The sequence below is a fragment of the Hemiscyllium ocellatum genome, chromosome 17 (genome assembly GCF_020745735.1).
Source record: "Hemiscyllium ocellatum isolate sHemOce1 chromosome 17, sHemOce1.pat.X.cur, whole genome shotgun sequence".
Taxonomy (NCBI): Eukaryota; Metazoa; Chordata; class Chondrichthyes; order Orectolobiformes; family Hemiscylliidae; genus Hemiscyllium; species Hemiscyllium ocellatum.
In genome coordinates, this window is record NC_083417.1 from 18,336,771 (window position 1) to 18,355,143 (window position 18,373).

Here is an 18,373-nt window from a genome sequence, read left to right on the forward strand (position 1 = left end):
ATAGACCACGAAGAGTAGATAGGTAAAAACAATGACTGCAGATGCTGGAAGCCAGAGTCTAGATTAGAGTGGTGCTAGAAAAGCACAGCAGTTCAGGCAGCATCTGAGGAGCAGTAAAATCGACGTTTCGGAAAAAAGCCCTTCATCAGGAATACAGCCTGTAATCCTGATGAAGGGCTTTTGCCTGAAACGTCGATTTTACTGCTCCTCAGATGCTGCCTGAACTGCTGTGCTTTTGCAGCACCACTCTAATCTAGACACGAAGAGTAGATGTCCAGCACGGATCCCTGTGGAACACCATTACCCACAAATCCTCCATTCTGAAAAGCATCCTTCCACTGCTACCCTCTGTCTTCTATGACAATGCCAATTCTGTATCCAACTTGCCAACTCACCCCAATACCATATGACTTCACCTTTTGTACCAGCCTCTCAAGAGGGACCTTGTCAAAGGCTTTACTGAAGTCCATATAGACAGCATCAACTACTTTTCCCTCATCAACCGTCTTCGTCATCTCCTCAAAAAACTCAATCAAGTGAGACAGGACCTTCCTCCACACAAAACCATGCTGTCTATCACTAATAAGTCCATTTGTTTCTAAATATATATAGGTCTTGTCCCTGAGAATCTTTTCTAATAATTTCTCTACCACTGATGTGAGGCTCACAAGTCTGCAATTGCCAGGATTATCCTTGTTACCCTTCTTAAACAATGGAACGTTAACAATTCTCCAGTCCTCTCGGATCTCACCTGTGGCTAAAGTGGATACAAAGATGTCTGTCCACGCTCCAGCAATTTGTTGTCTTGCCTCTCTCAATATTCTGGAATAGATCCCATCAGTACCCAGAGACTTATCTATCTTAAACTTTTTATGACGGACAACACCTCTTCCTTTTTTATAGCAACTCGGCTTAGAAACTTGACACTCCTGCCCTGAGCTCATCCTCCATCAATTCTTTCTGTTTTGGTGAATACTGACACAAAGTATTCACTTAGGACCTCTAAGTATTCACCTACCTCTTCTGGCTCCATATATAGATTTCTTTGTCCTTAAGTGGGCCAACCCTTTCCCTGGCTACCCTCTTGCTTTTTATAGATGTATAAAAAGCCTTGGAATTCTCCTTAATCTTGTTTGTGAATGACTTTTCATGACCCTTTTCAGCCCTTCTAATTCCTTGTTTAAGTTCTGTCCTACTTTGCTTAAACTCTTCAAGGGCTTTGTCAGTTCCCATCCTCTTAGTTCGTTTTGACCAAGGTCATATCATTCCTGGTCATCCAAGGTTCACGTAATGGGCCATATCTATCCTTCATTCTCACAGGAACATGCGACTCCTGAAGACTTATCAACTGCCATTTGAAATACTCCCGAATGTCCTATGTGGATTTACCCTCAAACAGCCACCTCCAAATCAACATCCTCCAGTTCCTGCCTAACACTGTTGTACTGCACCTTCCCGTAACTTAACACATTTACCTGATAACTGCTGTAATCCCTATCCAGGAGTATCTTAAAACTCATGGTATTATGGTCACTCCTCCCAAAATGCTCCCCCACTGAAACTTCACTCACCTGGCTGGTTTGGATTTATTCCAATAAATACAAGGTATTGCATTTTGGTAAAATGAACAAGGGCAGGACTTATACAGTTGATGGTAGGGTGCTGAGTAACATTGTTGAACAGAGAGAAATGGGGGGAAAGGTACATAGTTCTTTAAACTCTGCACCAAAACAGGGTGGATCAGTGGTGCTGGAAGAGCACAGCAGTTCAGGCAGCATCCAACGAGCAGCGAAATTGACGTTTTGGGCAAAAGCCCTTCAACCCGAAATGTCGATTTCGCTGCTCGTTGGATGCTGCCTGAACTGCTGTGCTCTTCCAGCACTACTGATCCAGAATCTGGTTTCCAGCATCTGCAGTCATTGTTTTGACTTCATCAAAACAGGGTGGTAAGGCAGACTTGACTTCATTGTTCAGCCCGTGGAGTATAAGAGTTGGGGCATCATGTTGAGGACATTGGTGAGACTAACTTTGGAATGCTGTTCTGGTCAAAAAGAATGGCACAGGAAAAACACATTGTGTCAGCCGGTATCTGAGGAACAGGAGATTCGATGTTTTGGACATAAGCCCTCTTCAGGAAGGTGGAGGGGAAGGGGGATGAGAGATCAATAGGGGAGTGGGAGTGGGGCTGGGGGAATGTAGGTGGGAAAGCAATAGGTGGATGCTAGTGGGAGATTATTGTGATAGGTCGGCGGGGTGGGTGGAACACATAGCTAAGAAGGAAGATGGACAGGTCGCTCTGCTACAGAAAGGATACTATTAATTGGAGAGTGTTCAGAAATGATTTACAAGGGTGTTGCCAGGAATGGAATGTTTGAGTTATACGGGGAGGCTATTTAGGCTGGGACCTCTTTCCCTGGGATATAGGAGGTTGAGGGGTGACATTACAGAGGTTTATAAAATCATGAAGGGCATAGATAATGTGAACAGCAAAGGACTTTCCCATTAAGTAGAGTTCAAAACTAGGGTTCATATTTTTAAGGTTGGAGGAGAAAGATTTAAAAAGGAGCTGAGGGGCAATGTTTTCACACAGACCGTGGTTCGTATGTTGAATGAGCTGCAAGCTGAAATGGTAAATGAAGGTACAGTTACAACTTTTCAAAAACATTTGGACAGGTACATGAATAGGAAGGGTTTAGAGGGATATCTACCAAACGCAGGCAAATGGGACCAAGTTTAGTTTTGGAAAACTTGGCTGGCATGGAGGTGGACCAAAGGGTCTATTTCTGTGCTATATGACTTTACACCACTTGCTCACCCATTCCACCAGTTTATGATTTACCTGAAGTTCTACACAACACTCCTCATGGTTTACACTATCAAATTTCATATCATGCATACGTTTTGAAACTGTGCCCTGGCCTAAGTCATGAATGTATATAAGGAAGGACAGTAGTCCTAACACTGACACCTGGGAAACTCCACCACAAACCTTCCTCCATTATGAAAAACAACAGTGCAAGTTTTCCTGTTGATTTTGTGTCCATATTGGTACTCTGTATTGTATTCCACAAACATTGACTTAGTTCACAAATCTGTTTTGTGACACATTATTAATGTCTTTCGGAAGTCATCACATCATGTTATAAGCATTATATCTGAAAATGGGTTGCTGGTTAAAGCGCAGCAGGTCAGGCAGCATCCAAGGAGCAGGAAATTTGATGTTTTGGGCATAAGCCCTTCATCAGGAATCCTGATGAAGGGCTTATGCCCGAAACGTTGAATTGCCTGCTCCTTGGATGCTGCCTGACCTGCTGCGCTTTAACCAGCAACCCATTTTCAGCTCTGGTCTCCAGCATCTGCAGACCTCACTTTTTACCCATAAGCATTATATCATTAAGCCTCTTAATACCCTCATCAATGTCTCAAGCAGGTTAATTAAACATGATTATCACTTAACTCTGTGCTGGCATTGCTTAATGACCCATAATTTGCCAAGTGACTACTTACTTTTTCTCAAATTATCATTCAATATTCAATGGAGGTGACTGTGATCTTACCGTGGGCTGGACAATGTGAGAAGCCAGCGTCACCTCTTTTAGGGAAGGCACAAGATACTTATGTGCCAGTTCGGCATTTAACAATAGTGTGGCAGGCTGGCCCTGGGGGAGAGCTCTTGTAGGCCCCTGCTTCTTGTTTGTTCATTCATTGGCTGTGGGAATCATTAGTTAGCTCTGCATTAATTGCACATCTCTAATGGTCATTGAGAAGACAATGGTGACCATTCTTGAAGATCCTTGTAATTTCACTCTCACTTCCTTCAGTATCCTTGACGCATGTCATCTAGTCCTTTTTTTAAGAAATCAACTTTAACTAGATGGCCTATTCAACAACTCCTTATCAATTTTATTCCTTCAAGCATCTGGCACTAAGTCATTAAGAAGACCTGAAATCAAAATTAAACCAAACAGCATTATAATGATTTTGTAAATAACTATTATACAGAACAGTAGAATGGAGAGCACAGTGTTAAAAATAAAGCACAGGGCAGGGTTGGATAGCTTCAATTGGTCACAGTCGTAAGTAAGTCATTGTTTAGATTATAAAAGACAACTAAAAATATTTATACCAACAGTTCTTTTAGCTGCAAAAGATTTCCTTGTATCAATCCAAGAATGCAACTCAATGGATGAACAATATCGATTTTGAGACTTCTCAAAATTTTTACTTTAATCTACTAATTGCACATATTTTCACAGAATAGTCACTGAGAAATAGGAGTTCAGTCCTCTAAAATTAGTTACAACAACAAACAAGGTTTTGTAATGGTTTGCCTCGAATGAATCTGACATGAGAAATTGAAACTTAAGAGGCAAATAAGGGTTATTAAATGTAAAGCTAGCAAGACTTCAAAGTGGTTTTACCTTGAAATTAGGAATTCTGTGGTGAACCGGTCTTGGGAAGTTTGCCAAATTGTTTTCTTCCATATAATCCCAAACTTTCTGGCGAATGTCCCACTTGGAGACACCTAGGGAAAAAAAAATTAGAAGGTTCTCAGGTCTAATACATAATTTCAGATATAACTGCCCTATCTTTGTCACCGTTAGGGACAAGGTGGCTCAATTGTGACATGAAGAATTTGCATTGCGTTACTCAAGGAGGAGGTAGAATATAAATACGTGCTGTAAGTAGACAATATAATTTAAACTGCTTCATAATCTGCTATACATTAGGAGATAGAATTTTGATTATTTTCACTGATTTTTGAAAAATTCATTTTTCATTCAATGATTAAAAAGGAAATTAGGTATTGACCAGGATGGCTTTCTAAGTATTTTCTGCTTATCACAATCTTTCAATGTATAAATTCAATTAAAATCAAAATAAAACACCTTTTTTTTTAAGTTACGACCACAGATTTCTACTCTGCAGATGATAATCATTTATTTATATAATTTTGTGCTCACTGAAGCCTTCCCCAGCATCATTTCATCCAGTCTGCTTCCAAGTTTAAACCATTTTTCTATTCCATCACATTTTATGTGCACCTAAAAGTCTAGTGAAGGGAGTCAAAGGCTGCAAATTAATTCCAGAACTTTTTTGGATGTTCACAATCCAGAACAATTTCTAGGAGCTTCATTCTCATGCACAATATTTTGATTTAAACCCCATGACTGAATGCAAGTCCATTATATTCATTATGACCAGGCTGCGCTCTGCTGAGGTATGACCAGCAGAAAGCCTGATATTTTATACTTGCATTGACAAACATAAGGAACACACCAGGTAATATCAGATCAACATAGCATCATCAGCCAACATGTCTACCACACACTTTTTAATTATTATGTGCAAGCAAGAAATTTGAAAGCAGAATAGCAATTCTGGTCTCCTTCCTATCAGAAAGATATTGTGAAACTTGAAAAGGTTCTGAAAAGATTTACAAGGATGTTGCCAAGGTTGGAGGATTTGAGCTGCAGGGAGAGATTGAATAGGCTGGGGCTATTTTCCCTGGAGTGTCGGAGGCAGAGGGGATGACCTTATAGAGATTTACAAAATCATGAGGGGCGTGGATAGGATAAATAGACAAAGTCTTTTCCCTGGGGTGGGGGAGCCCAGAACGAGAGGGCATAGGTTTAGGGTGAGAGGTGAAAGATATAAAAGAGACCTAAGGTGCAACGTTTTCACGCAGAAGGTGGTACGTGTATGGAATGAGTTGCCAGAGGAAGTGGTGGAGGCTAGTACAAATGCAACATTTAAAAGGCATCTGGATGGGTATATGAAAAGGAGGGGTTGGAGGGGTATGGTCCGGGTGCTGGCAGGTGGGTCTAGATTGGGTTGGAATACCTGGTCAGCATGGACGCATTGGACCGAAGGGTCTGTTTCCATGCTGTATATCTCTATGACTCTTGATAAGTTTTTATTGAAATCAGAAATAAATTAACTATAGTATGTTGTTCCATAATTATTGCACATCTTTCAAATACACGTATAGAAGTGTTCAGATTTTTCATGTGTATAATTTGCAAGCTTGAGTACAATAATTCTGTCCTACCTATATGTCGAGTGAAGAATTCTTGAATTGTCCATACATTTTAATTAACACAATTCAGTCATTTCCTGCTCTCTTTCAGCTCTGTTCACATTCGTTTAAGCAAGATTTATTGCGGCATTTTGTCAAATAGATTTTGAGTCGGTAAAAAGTATGAAATATGAATGCCAGCTGCAACATGCTGCAACAAACCCTCAATTTGAATAATGTTCTGTTGAGCCAATGCTTTAAATAATCATCAACATTCAATACTTTTATTGCATAAACATTATAAAATATTGCTCAATGGAGCTTTTGTGTATGAGAGAAGAATGACAGAATAAATGAATTGGGTAACTTTAAAAATTCCACATGATTTGGACACTCATAAAAGTATGACAACCTTAACAAAACAAAAACCAATTCTAAAACATGATCCATTGATAAGTATATTAACTTATTCTTTTCTAATTGTCTAAAAACATCTCCAAATGTGCAGTGCTCTTAAAGATTCTGTTTAATATTCTACTTGATATTAGCTTTCCTTTATTACTGGCATGGATTTCCAATATCGTGCTGCTGAGTAAAATTTGTCAAGGCTGATGCCTGCGAATTTTCATCTCACTTTATAAAATATCTCTAAATCAGACAGCCTGCGAAGCATTTCTACTAAGACAACAAGTTAGTGTGCTAATACACCTTCTCAGATTGTATTTCTCCCACCAGGTGAATCCACCATCTTTTCAAGGCTTTCTGGCAGAGTTGCGGAGTGAGAATCTGTGACTCGCATGGGGAACTCAATATTGCACCTCAATAAATACTCTTTAGCAGTTACCCAGGGCCACACGGCAGGAGTTGCTTCACCCAACACCTTTGGGAGAAACAAGTACTTTGACATCAGGAACTTTACAACAGGAAGAAAACCTTTCTAACTGAAAATATTAAAATATGTCATTTTATTTGTAATTTTGATCTCTATTAAAGGCAATTTTGATGCTGCAACTTTGTGAGGAAGAAGAGGAGTGAGACTCAAAATTATAAAAAAGTAAACTTGCCATTGTCCCAGAGATCATAAGGCTGCGCTCTCATTAGGGAGAGAGATGACTGAAGGATCACATGCAATGGGATCTTAATCAGATGGGCCATGGGCCAAGGAGTGGCAAATGAAGTTTAATTTAGATAAATGTAAGGTGCTGCATTTTGGGAAAGCAAATCTTAGCAGGACTTATACACTTAATGGTAAGGTCCTAGGGAGTGTTGTTGAACAAAGAGACCTTGGAGTGCAGGTTCATAGCTCCTTGAAAGTGGAGTCGCAGGTAGATAGGATAGTGAAGAAGGCGTTTGGTATGCTTTCCTTTATTGGTCAGAATATTGAGTACAGGAGTTGGGAAGTCATGTTGCAACCGTACAGGACATTGGTTCAGCCACTTTTGGAATACTGCATGCAATTCTAATCTCCTTCCTATCAGAAGGATGTTGTGAAACTTGAAAGGGTTCAGAAAAGATATACAAGGATGTTGCCAGGGTTGGAGGATTTGAGCTATATGGAGAGGTTGAATAGGCTGTTTTTCCTGGAGGGTCAGAGGCTGAGGGGTGACTTTATAGAGGTTTATAAAATCATGAGGGGTATGGATAGGATAAATAGACATGGTCTTTTCCCTGAGCTGGGGAAGTCCAGAACTAGAGGGAATAGGTTTTGGGTGAGAGAGGAAAGATATAAAAGAGACCTAATGGGCAACTTTTTCACTGAGGGTGGTACATGTATGGAATGAGCTGCCAGAGAAAGTGGTGGAGGCTAGTACAATGACCATTATTATTGAAATGCTTACACTATCCTTTATAGTCAGTGGATTTCCTGGTCACAACAGTTCAGTTCAGTAAAAACATTATTACTTCTCCTCTGGCTATTTTGCTAATTGCTTCAATCCCTGTCCTAATGTCACTGACCCTGCTGCCTCTAGAAATAGGTTTTCCTCATTTACGTCATCAAAAACCCATCATAATATTTAAAATCTTCATCAATTTTTCCCTTAATCCTCCCAGGTCCACAGTTTAATCTTTCTTGACTCTGCACATTACTTTGGTGTCATGACATTGATGCAACTTATGATGATATAACTGATCAATACAATATAGCACAGGAACAGGTTCTTCACCTCACCAGGCCAGCAGTGATTCTAATCCTTATTTTGACCCATTATTTCTTGCCCATGTGCAGGTTCTATCCCTCTGTTTGTCTTCTGTTTGCATGTCTATCTAGAATCACCTTAAACATTGTTAACGTGCCTGCTTCTATCACCTCCACTGGTAGAACATTCCAGGTATCCACCATTCGCTTGTAAAAATTTTTCCCCACGCTTCTACCCTAGAGCTTCCCCCGTTACCTTGAACCTGTGTCCTCTAGTAGTTGACCTTGGCACTCTGATGAAAAAGCCTCTGACTATCCACCTGATCTATGCCTCTCATTATGTTGTATACCTCCATCAGGTCACCCCTCAGCCTGCTTGCTTCCAGCAAAAACAATCTGAGTTTAGCTAACCTCTCCTAACAACTAAAATCATTCACACGAGGCAACATCCTGATAAACCGTCTCCCCTCCATTTTCCCCTCCTTCCCTTCCCCCTGACCTGGGTTAATAGCTGTACAATGGAATTGTATTTCCTGAAGTGGTCAAGGAAGAACTTCATCTAGGTAGACTCACCACGTGCAGCCATAGGCTGACCTACCCTAACCCACACCCTCCCACCTCGTTAAATGCCCCCAGCACCAAACCACACCGGTGGTGAGATTAAACTCCTGTTTTGGAGGTCAGGATTTGCAGAGATCTGCTTGGGATTATATCAGTTAAGTATATCACAACATACTTTCAAAGAGGTCAGCATTAACTTAAAATATTAAAGTCCAAACCCTACCAGGCTTCAATTTGATTGCAGGCTCCATGTTTTTATTCCCTGAACTAGTTCAGATTAACCATTTGCCAACAGAAGTAATGCGGTGCCTGTGCCTTTAAACTGACATTGTTTCCGACTGAAGAAGCGAATGTACAAAGTATCCGATGAGCGTCACAATTGGCGACGTCACGGGTAAGTGTAGCAATTGTTAGTTCCACTCTGCCCTCCCCCGCGACCGATACGTGTTTCCGCACCGACTTTCCAAATTGCAAGCAAAATTAGCAGCAGTTTCCGCACTTTCATTGCAAGGCAAGGGGAGCCGAAACTGCGAATCGCTTTCAGAGTGCAGGATCCACACTTGCACGCAAATTCCCTCGACTGCTTCTGGGCTTTGCAAAGCTGCTGACATCTGCAAACAACTGCAGGTCTCCTCACATGTGCCTTTTATGCTTCACGAACCAGTGAGACGACAATCCATGGCAAACTAGCAAGAGCTGTTTACAAATAATAATGAAAAAAAAAGTCTTTGGCCACCCCAGCAATGCTGGCAACCGAGAGAATATTGAATGTGGGCAGATCGTGACATTTAGTTTGCCAACTCAGCTGTCTGTTTTTGGAAATTTGTACCACAGGCTGGATTTAACAGGCGATGACAAAGCATTCACGATTGAGCTCAAAGAAGGCTGCCCACAAATGCTCACTGATCCTTGTAGCGCTGCATGCTGCTCCGTTCCTCCATGCCAATTTAAATCTGCCACAAATCAATGGAATCTCCTGGCATGCAGCACTTGTGTTGTCAGTCAATTTAATGATTAAAGCCACCATCAGCAGGTGGCGATGGTGAAGGGGTGTGCTAGAGCTATTGTGTGGGGACCTCCAGCAGTCGATGGTGGGGGAGACTGCTGACTGGGGGTGCTTCAACAGTTGTATGGCGTCCTCCAGCAACAAGTGGCAATGGTGAAGGAGGGTGCTGATTAGGGGTGCTCGAGTAGTTGCATGGATACCCCTGTAGCAGGTGGTGATCCTGAGAGAGGGTGTCTTTGGAGAGGGAAGGCATAGACAAGTGAGACCTCGATCCACAGACTTAATTCTATGTAAACTCTTCTTTAGGGTCATAGAGACATACAGCACAGAAACAGACCCTTTGGTCCAACTTGTCCATGATGACCAGATATCCTAAACTAATCTAGCTCCATTTGCCAGCACTTGGCCCATATCCCTCGAAATCCTTCCTATTCATATACCCATCCTGATGCCTGTTAAATGTTGCAATTGTACCAGCCTCCACCACTTCCTCTGGCAATTCACTCCATGCATGTACCACCCTCTGTGTGAAAAAGTTGTCCCTTAGGTCCTTTCGCATCTTTCCCCACTCACCTTAAACCTAAGCCCTCTAGTTCTGGACTCCCCACCCCAGGGAAAAGACTTTGTCTATTTACCCTTTCCATGCCCCTCATGATTTTATAAACCTCTATAAGGTCACCCCTCAGCCTCCGACGCTGCAGGAAAAACAGCCCCAGTCTGTTCAGCCTCTCCCTGTAGCTCAGATCCTCCAATCGTGGCAACATTCTTGTAGATCTTTTCTGAACTCTTTCAAGTTTCACAACAACCTTCTGCTAGGAGGGAGACCAGAATTTGACCTTAATTTCTTCTCAGGTTTGTAATGACCTGATGGTAGTAGAATAAATAATTCCTGTTTCATGATTTTTCAGGTATGTGTGTGTACAAATCTTATGTTACATTTCTGACATGGTCGGCAGGAGTCTACAGTACATCCTGTAGTCATGATGGATGATGCCAAAACATGCCCATCAGCTGAGATGGAGTGGATGGTGAAGGAGTTGATACTGGCTATGTCCATGAGGAAGGCTGAAGATGTTCTGGCATCATTGGAGATTCAGGTATTGGCAGGAGGAATCAGACCTTTAGGCCAAACTCTGGTATAAAATACTCAAGGGCTTTGTTTAGCTCTATGGAGGAAGGAATTGTTAATCTTGTTCAGATATTCTACTCGCCAATAAGTAACAAGCTGGACAGATTTGGAACGAGACCAGAAACACTCAGTGATCCAGGTGAAGGTGTCCAAGGGCCTCCATGCAGGTGGCAATTATGGTGACACATCTGTGTGGGAAAGCCAGAAATAGGTACAGATGTTCAAAGAAGCCTGCAACAGATCTTTGAGCTACTGACAAGGATTTTAGAGGACAGCGGTAGCTGGTCAAAGCTACAACACAGAGTTTATGAGTACAGGCAAGTGGAAGGGGAGGACCTGGTCTCTATATTCCTGGAGATAGTGGTGATGGTTGAGTGCATTGTCCTATATCCCTCATTCAAATTGACCAGGGACATAATCTAAAGGGCCATTCAGTAGAAGCTGTGAGGATACTTAATAGTGACAGACTTCAGTTATCTTTCTTTGAAGCATGAGATCATATAATCCAGACCATGGGGAAAGATACATACGATACATATGATCACATAAGACCAGGAACAATACTGCCACCATAAAGATGACTGTCAATATGGATGGTGATGTAAGCCTGAGTTGAAGAGGCAGACGAAATAGATTATCATACTGATCTCTATCTTCACTGTATACTTTGCAGCCAATTCCACTCAAGGGAGGTTCCAAAGTCATGTTGGTATTGTGACAGGGCTGGGCACTTCAGTCAAGATTACCCTCAACAACTACAGCCACCATGTCATCAGGCATAGAGATTCAGTGCAATACAAATGCTTCCTTTCTCACTAGATGCTAAAACTAATGGACCTCCTGCCAACAGGATTGAATCAGAAGTGCTGAGAAAAAGATCATTGAATGATCACAAGGCTGACAAGACTGACGTTCCAATCAATATATATTCTTTCGAAATCAGAATATCAGGGGTCAAAATAACATAAAGGACCCTGAAGCATACCGAGTCATCAAGCAGCTCGTCACAGGTGCTTACATTTATGTTATTGAACCAATAGCTGCAGGCAGCCTCAAAGTGGTTTAGAGGAAGGGGAATTGCTTGATGTCAGAATGTGGTGGATGATGTGGAAGTACATGGCTCACACAATGAAGTGTCAGTGTGTGACAGCTTGAGTGAAAGAGTCAGGTGGCAATGTGGAATTCTGGGGCGAACTGTGCACTGTTAGTCTAGGAGGTGCATCCAGTATAAGGCTTACTCCTGCCCTTGAAAATAGTGCAAGGGGAAACATACTGAGAGGCAACAACTGAAGCAACAAGTATCATAATGAAACCTGGAAAATTGACCAACATGGACCTCAACATGGGTGACATGCCACAGTGCCTAGATTTATTGAAGGTACCAGTACAGATAAGATGTCAACAAGCAAATGCTAGATAACGTCCCAATCCTTACCACTTGCCCAGATTGCTAATGGAAGAAAAGAACATTGTTGTTAATATGGACTCAAACATCCTAGCCATCGTGGCGCAATTGAACTTAATTGAGCATCTGTTCATGGACAGGTACTGCATAATATGCATGATTGCTGACACAGCAGGTTTTCGGCAGGGAAATGTGTCATGGAACCTCTAGCAGCAGATGGCGACTATGAGGGAGAACAGCAGGAGAAATCAGCAAGATCTCTTCTTGGGAGGGGAGGACTTATGGAAACGAGGTGCAGATGAAGGATTCGTCAACCTAATGTAAATCATAGAACACCATTCCATGTAAACCTTGTTTAATCTTAATTTCCGTTCATGTTTGCAATGATTTATGCCAGTGGAATAAAGAATCCCTTCTTAGTAATCTTTAGACCATCCATGTTCAAATTGCATGTTCCATTAGCCTGCAGCATTCACATACAGAGCAAGCCAACAATTTGCAAATACTGAGGCCCAGATATTCCAGTAGCTCTCTAGTCATTGGAATAGAGCAAAATGGAGTTGTGAAGGGACCACTCGGAATTCCAGAAGCAGCTGATACTGTGATAATTGCTCAGCGTCGGGCAAAATATGTGGAGAAAAGACAGAGTTAATGTTTCAAGTCCAGTGTCTCTTCAACAGAACCAGTAATTTATAATGGTGATAACTGACAGACGTGCTGAATTTCTTCCGGAATTTCTGTTTGTTTGTCTCAGATCTCCAGCATCCTCGGTTCTAAATTTTACTACAATGCTGCATGGTTTGGGGGAAACAGTTTGAATTCTCCCAATATCCTGCAGTATGAGGGATCTGCTAGATTTTGGATATGCTTTACATTTATGAAGGTGTCACAATTGGAATTCTACGCTACGGAAATATAGCTTGGTACTAATGGAAGAAAACAGGAACAGAGTGACAATCTGTAATTATGCTTCTCAGAATACCTGGGCCTAAATATCCTTGGCATTTAAATTTTTATGTGGTAAAAGAAATGATCACAGTTGGGCGAATATTGAAGCCAAAATGAAAGCAAATAAACTTGTCTTTAAAAATACATGTCTTCAAAAACATGTCGATTATTTTATCATTACAGAGGAATTTGGCATTCCTTTCTCATGTCTGGTGAGGATTTTCAATAGTAATTGTGAAGTTAGTAAACTATTTAAAAATTTAGTTACACCACATTTAACAAGATGTAATGATTCCTGGGTTTTGTTTTTGAAGTGAGACTTACTTTGTTACATTATTCTTTGAAAACTAGGAACTAATTACAATACACACACCATGGGATGTCACAGTTCATTGCTGCACTTCAGTCAATATATTATGTAGCAACTGGCCAGATTTTCTTTTATTTGTTCGTAGGATGTAGCACTCTCTGACTAGGCCAGCATTCATTGTCCATTCCTAATCCTGCTCTAATACTGAGGTAATTATACAGTTGAACATGCTGACATCATTCCCTCCACCCCCCACACACTCTGACTACTCTCAGCCTGTCTGACTCTACTTCGCCACCTGACTTTTGGGAAGTCATGTTGAGTATGTACAGGACATTGGTGAGTTTCTGGTGTACTGATTCCAGTTGTGGGTGTGCTGTTCTAGGAAGGATATTAGCAAGCTGGAGAGGATTCAGAAAAGCTTTACTAGGATGTCGGTGGGAATGGAAAGTCTTGAGTTATGGGGAGAGGCTGAAAGGCTGGGACTTCTTTCACTGGAAGGTAGAAGGTTGAGAGGTGACCTGAGAGGTTTTTAATATCATGAGAGGCATGGATAAGGTGAATGGCTGGTCTGTTTACCCTATGGTGGGAGAATTCAAGACTAGGGGGCATATTAGATTCCATACAGTGTGGAAATAGACCCTCCAAAGAGCAACCAACCCAGGCCCATTCCCCTCTGACTAATGCACCTAACACTACAGACAATTTATTATGGCCAATTCACCTAAACTGCACATCTTTGGACTGAGGGAGGAAACCAAAGCATCTGGAGGATAGTTACCTGAGGTGGGAATTGAACCCAGGTCCCTGGCCCTGTGAAGTAGCGGTGGGATTTATCTGAGGATTCTCTGGAATGCTAGGGAGGAGATAGCAGACCTTTTGGCTTTGATATTTGAGTTGTCATTGTCTCTGGGTTTAGTACCTGAGGACTGGAAGATTGCAAATGTGCCCTTGTTCAAGAAGGGCAGCAGAAATGACCCAGATAATTATAGACCAGTGAGCCTTACTTCTGTTGTAGGAAAGGCTTTGGAAAGGATTATGAGAGATAGATTTATAATCATCTAGCAAGTAACAATTTGATTTCAGATAGTCAGCATGGTTTCGTCAAGGGCAGGTTGTGTCTCACAAACCTCATTAAGTTTTTTGAGAAGGTGACCAAGATGCAGATGAGGGTAGGGCAGTTGACATGGTATACATGGACTTCAGTAAAGCCTTTGATAAGGTTCCACATGGTAGGCTGATGGTGAAAATGTGCAGGCATGGAATTGAGGGTGATTTAGCAGTTTGGATTAGAAACTGGCTTTCTGGAAGAAAGCAGCGAGTGCTAGTTGATGGAAAATATTCAGTCTGGAGTCCAGTTACTAGTGGTGTGTCACAATGATCTGTTTTGGGACCATTGTTTTATAAATGACTTCGATGCAGGCATAGGCAGATGGATTAGTAAATTTGCAGACAACACTAAAGTTGGTGGAGTAGTGGACAGTTTGGAAGAATGTTGCAGGGGGCATAGATCCCTAAAGATTGCCACCCAGGTGGATAGTGCGGTTAAGAAGGCATATGGTGTCTTAGGTTTCATTAGTAGAGGGATTGAGTTCCGGAATCGCAATATCATGCTGCAACTATACAAAATGCTGGTGTGGTCACAGTTGGAATATTGTGTACAGTTCTGGTCACCCCATTACAGAAAGGATGTGGAAGCATTGGTAAAGGTGCAGAGGAGATTTACCAGGATGTTGCCTGGTCTGCAGGGAATGTCTTATGAGGAAGGGCTGAGAGACTTGGGTCATTTCTCATTGGAAAGAATAAGGCTGGGGGGGGGGATTTGATAGAGGCATACAAGATGATCAGAGGATTAGACAGGGTAGACAGTGAAAGACCTTTTCCTAGGATGATGATGTCAGCTTGTACGAGAGGGCATAACTACAAATTGAGGGATGACAGATTTAAGACAGATGTCAGAGGTAAGTTCTTTACACAGAGAGTGGTAAGGGCGTGGAATCCCCTACCTGCTAAGGTAGTCAACTCAGCCACATTAGGGAGATTTAAACAATCCCTAGATAAGCACATGGATGATTTTGGGATAGTGTAGGGCGACAAGCGGAGGATAGTTCACAGATCGGTGCAACATCGAGGGCCGAAGGGCCTGTTCTGTGCTGTATTGTTCTATGTTCTATGCTAACCACCATGCTGCCCCATATGTTTAAGGTGACAGGAGAAAGGTTTAAAAATGACATGAAGGCAACTCTTTTTACACGAAAAATAGTTCATGTGTGGAATGAAATTCCAGAGGAAGTGATGAATGTGGGTACAGTTACAACATTTAAAAGACATTTTGCTAATTACATGAATCAGAAAGGCTTGGAGGGTTTGGGCCAAGCACAGGGAGGTAGGACCAGTTTAGTTTTGGATTATGGTCAGCATGGACTGGTTGGACTGAAAGGACTTTTTTCCATGTTCTATGACTCCCTCATTTTCAACCGTCCTTTGCCATTCACTTCACCATTTCCTTGTTCAGACTATTGGACATAGATTCAGCATGGAATTCATCGAGTGACCCTTCCAAAAGAGGAAGGAAAAATGTTTTGGCAGATGATCATCGTGACAACAATCAATAGCAACATTTAAGAAGAAAGTGGATAAAAATCTGAAAAAGTCAAGTGTGGAAACATATGGGGAATGAACAGGAGAATGGGATCCAACTCCACCGAAAAGCATGTGGAAGTCCAATGGCAAAGACAAAAACAGAAATGGCCGGAAAAAGCTGAATAGATGTGGCAGCATCTGTGGAGAGAAATCAGAGCTAAATTTTCAGGTCCAGTGACCCTTTAATTCAATGGGTCTCTTTTCATCTTCCACATCTGACATAACATTTCAATTAATATTCTCAACAAAATGCTAACGGTCTGTTTAAGATCTCGTTGTAATTATTTTTTCAGGAGTTTCTTTTTAATAGTCTCATGGTCATTTTGTTACTGAGAAATCCTGATGATTGATGATGATAATGAGAAAGAGCACTGTATTTTACAGTGTTCCCCAACCACTGATTGATAAGTCAAGCATCAACCCCGTCCATCTGGACCCCGGCTAACCAGCAGTGATATTACGCTGGAAGCAGCCTTAATTGTTTCAGGGTGACACTTGCGCCTGCATCTGGGACAAAACCACACATTAGACAGCTACTCGCTGATCTGATTTGCCAGTAGCTCAGCAGCCACAGCAACGTCAAGATCAAGACGTGATTGCTTCAAGGTTCCAGGAAAAGACTGATGGAGCCCAGACTGAAGGGACACCCTGGAGGGGCTAGGGTGAGAGAGAAGGGTGAACATTGGGGAGCAAGTTTGAGATATTTGAAGGGAAAGCTAGAAGCGGGGGGAAGGAGTGGGGTGGGCCGGAGGTTGCAATCTTACATAAGGATGTAGGAGGGAAGGTGTGGCTGCCTTCGGTGCAGACAGGGCATCCCCTGAAGTTGATTAACCCGCCATCCAGCCAAGAGTAGCCTGTATATTGAAATCTGCAGGCATCCCATTGTTGGGTTATAACTCACAGCTAGTATACCTTCAATAAATATATTCACTGTGTCATGGCATGTGACTTGATGAAATGAACAAATCAGATTCCATTCTAACTGGGCCACTTTAGCATGACACACTGATGGAAGCCTGCAACTGTTTGTAACAGATACTGAAATGCCATTGACTATGATATATGCATAAACCAGGAACTGTGAACAACGTCTGCTGAATCTTTTAAAACCAGGTAACTCACACTAATTCTTGTGTTACAGGATCTAAGAAAAACATAGCTGTGGAAGGTACAAATACTCTATGCAATGCCCAAACCCACCAAGGCAGATTACTCAGGTCTGCCTTCCCCTGCACATATAAAGAGAAGTAAAGGTGAAATGAGACCCTTAATGGCCAGTTACTAAAGGTCACTTGGTTCTCTAAAACCTGCTCTGCCCCTGTAAATGGGAATGGGGTGAGGTTCACGGGGTGGGGGTGGTCAGGACAGCTGTCTGCTTCATTTTGTTATCTCTCTTGGCCTTACAATGCATCTGCAGCTAAGGACCTTAAGATCCACCTCAGACTTTCCATGTTGGGTGCAACAATTGAACCATATTCCAAATCTGCCCAAAATTGTAGCCATTTCCAGAAGAGTTTATGTTATCCTCAATTTCTTCTCAAACCGTATTTGAATGTTGACAATTGCAAACTCTATTATCAAAGAGTGGAATTGACAATTTAAAATGTTCACTGTTAAAACATATCCCGGATTATACTTTAAGGTAGCAACTTGTTGCTGACAATTGACATCTCATGAAAAAAAAAACATTTTCAATCATAATGTCAATCCACCACCAGTGACAGGACAGGAGAGGGTTTGGCACAAGGATAGGCATTGCTGTGGGATCCTTCTGAATTGTTAGAGAAACAAATAGGAAGTGCCCCCACTCAAGATCACAGAAATGCCACTGGGTACACTAGACAGTTTTCCCACATAGTAGAGTGTTCACCTGCCATTGGTACAATGCTATAAGTAATGGGGAGAGGCCCCTATTTGGCCACTTAAGTGGCTCAGATTTCTTCTTCGTGAGAGGTCTATCTTTCACCTTTCCCTCCATTGTCAGAATGTCAACAGGAAGACAATGGACACCCTATTTCCTCCTGTTCCCCTTCTCTCACCGCCTGTTACTTCAGGACTGGTAAAAATCCAGCCCAGTATAAACAGGGTACTTAAATCAAACAGTGTGCTGGGGAAATTTAGCAGGTTCGGCAGCATCTGTTGAGAGAGAAAAGACAGTAAATGTTTCAAGTCCAGATTCTTCTTCCAAAGAAGAGTTTTATTAAGAAGAGCCATA

General features: G+C 41.9%; 1 protein-coding gene across 3 annotated transcripts in view; it reads right to left on the reverse strand.

Moving 5' to 3' along the window:
- The window catches only part of mthfsd (methenyltetrahydrofolate synthetase domain containing), a 66,667-nt gene extending 57,493 nt beyond the window's left edge, over window positions 1-9,174 (reverse strand). For 2 of the 3 annotated variants that reach the window (XM_060837600.1, XM_060837597.1), the window contains exons 1-2: window positions 8,941-9,172; window positions 4,422-4,525 (exon numbers count right to left, since the gene is read on the reverse strand). In XM_060837600.1, the coding sequence (XP_060693583.1) occupies window positions 4,422-4,525; window positions 8,941-8,968 (132 nt within the window). In that variant the 5' untranslated portion in view covers window positions 8,969-9,172. Of the gene's footprint in view, window positions 1-4,421; window positions 4,526-8,940 lie in introns of all 3 variants that reach the window. The other variant, XM_060837598.1, reaches the window with a different exon arrangement.
- Window positions 9,175-18,373: the final 9,199 nt, after the last annotated feature.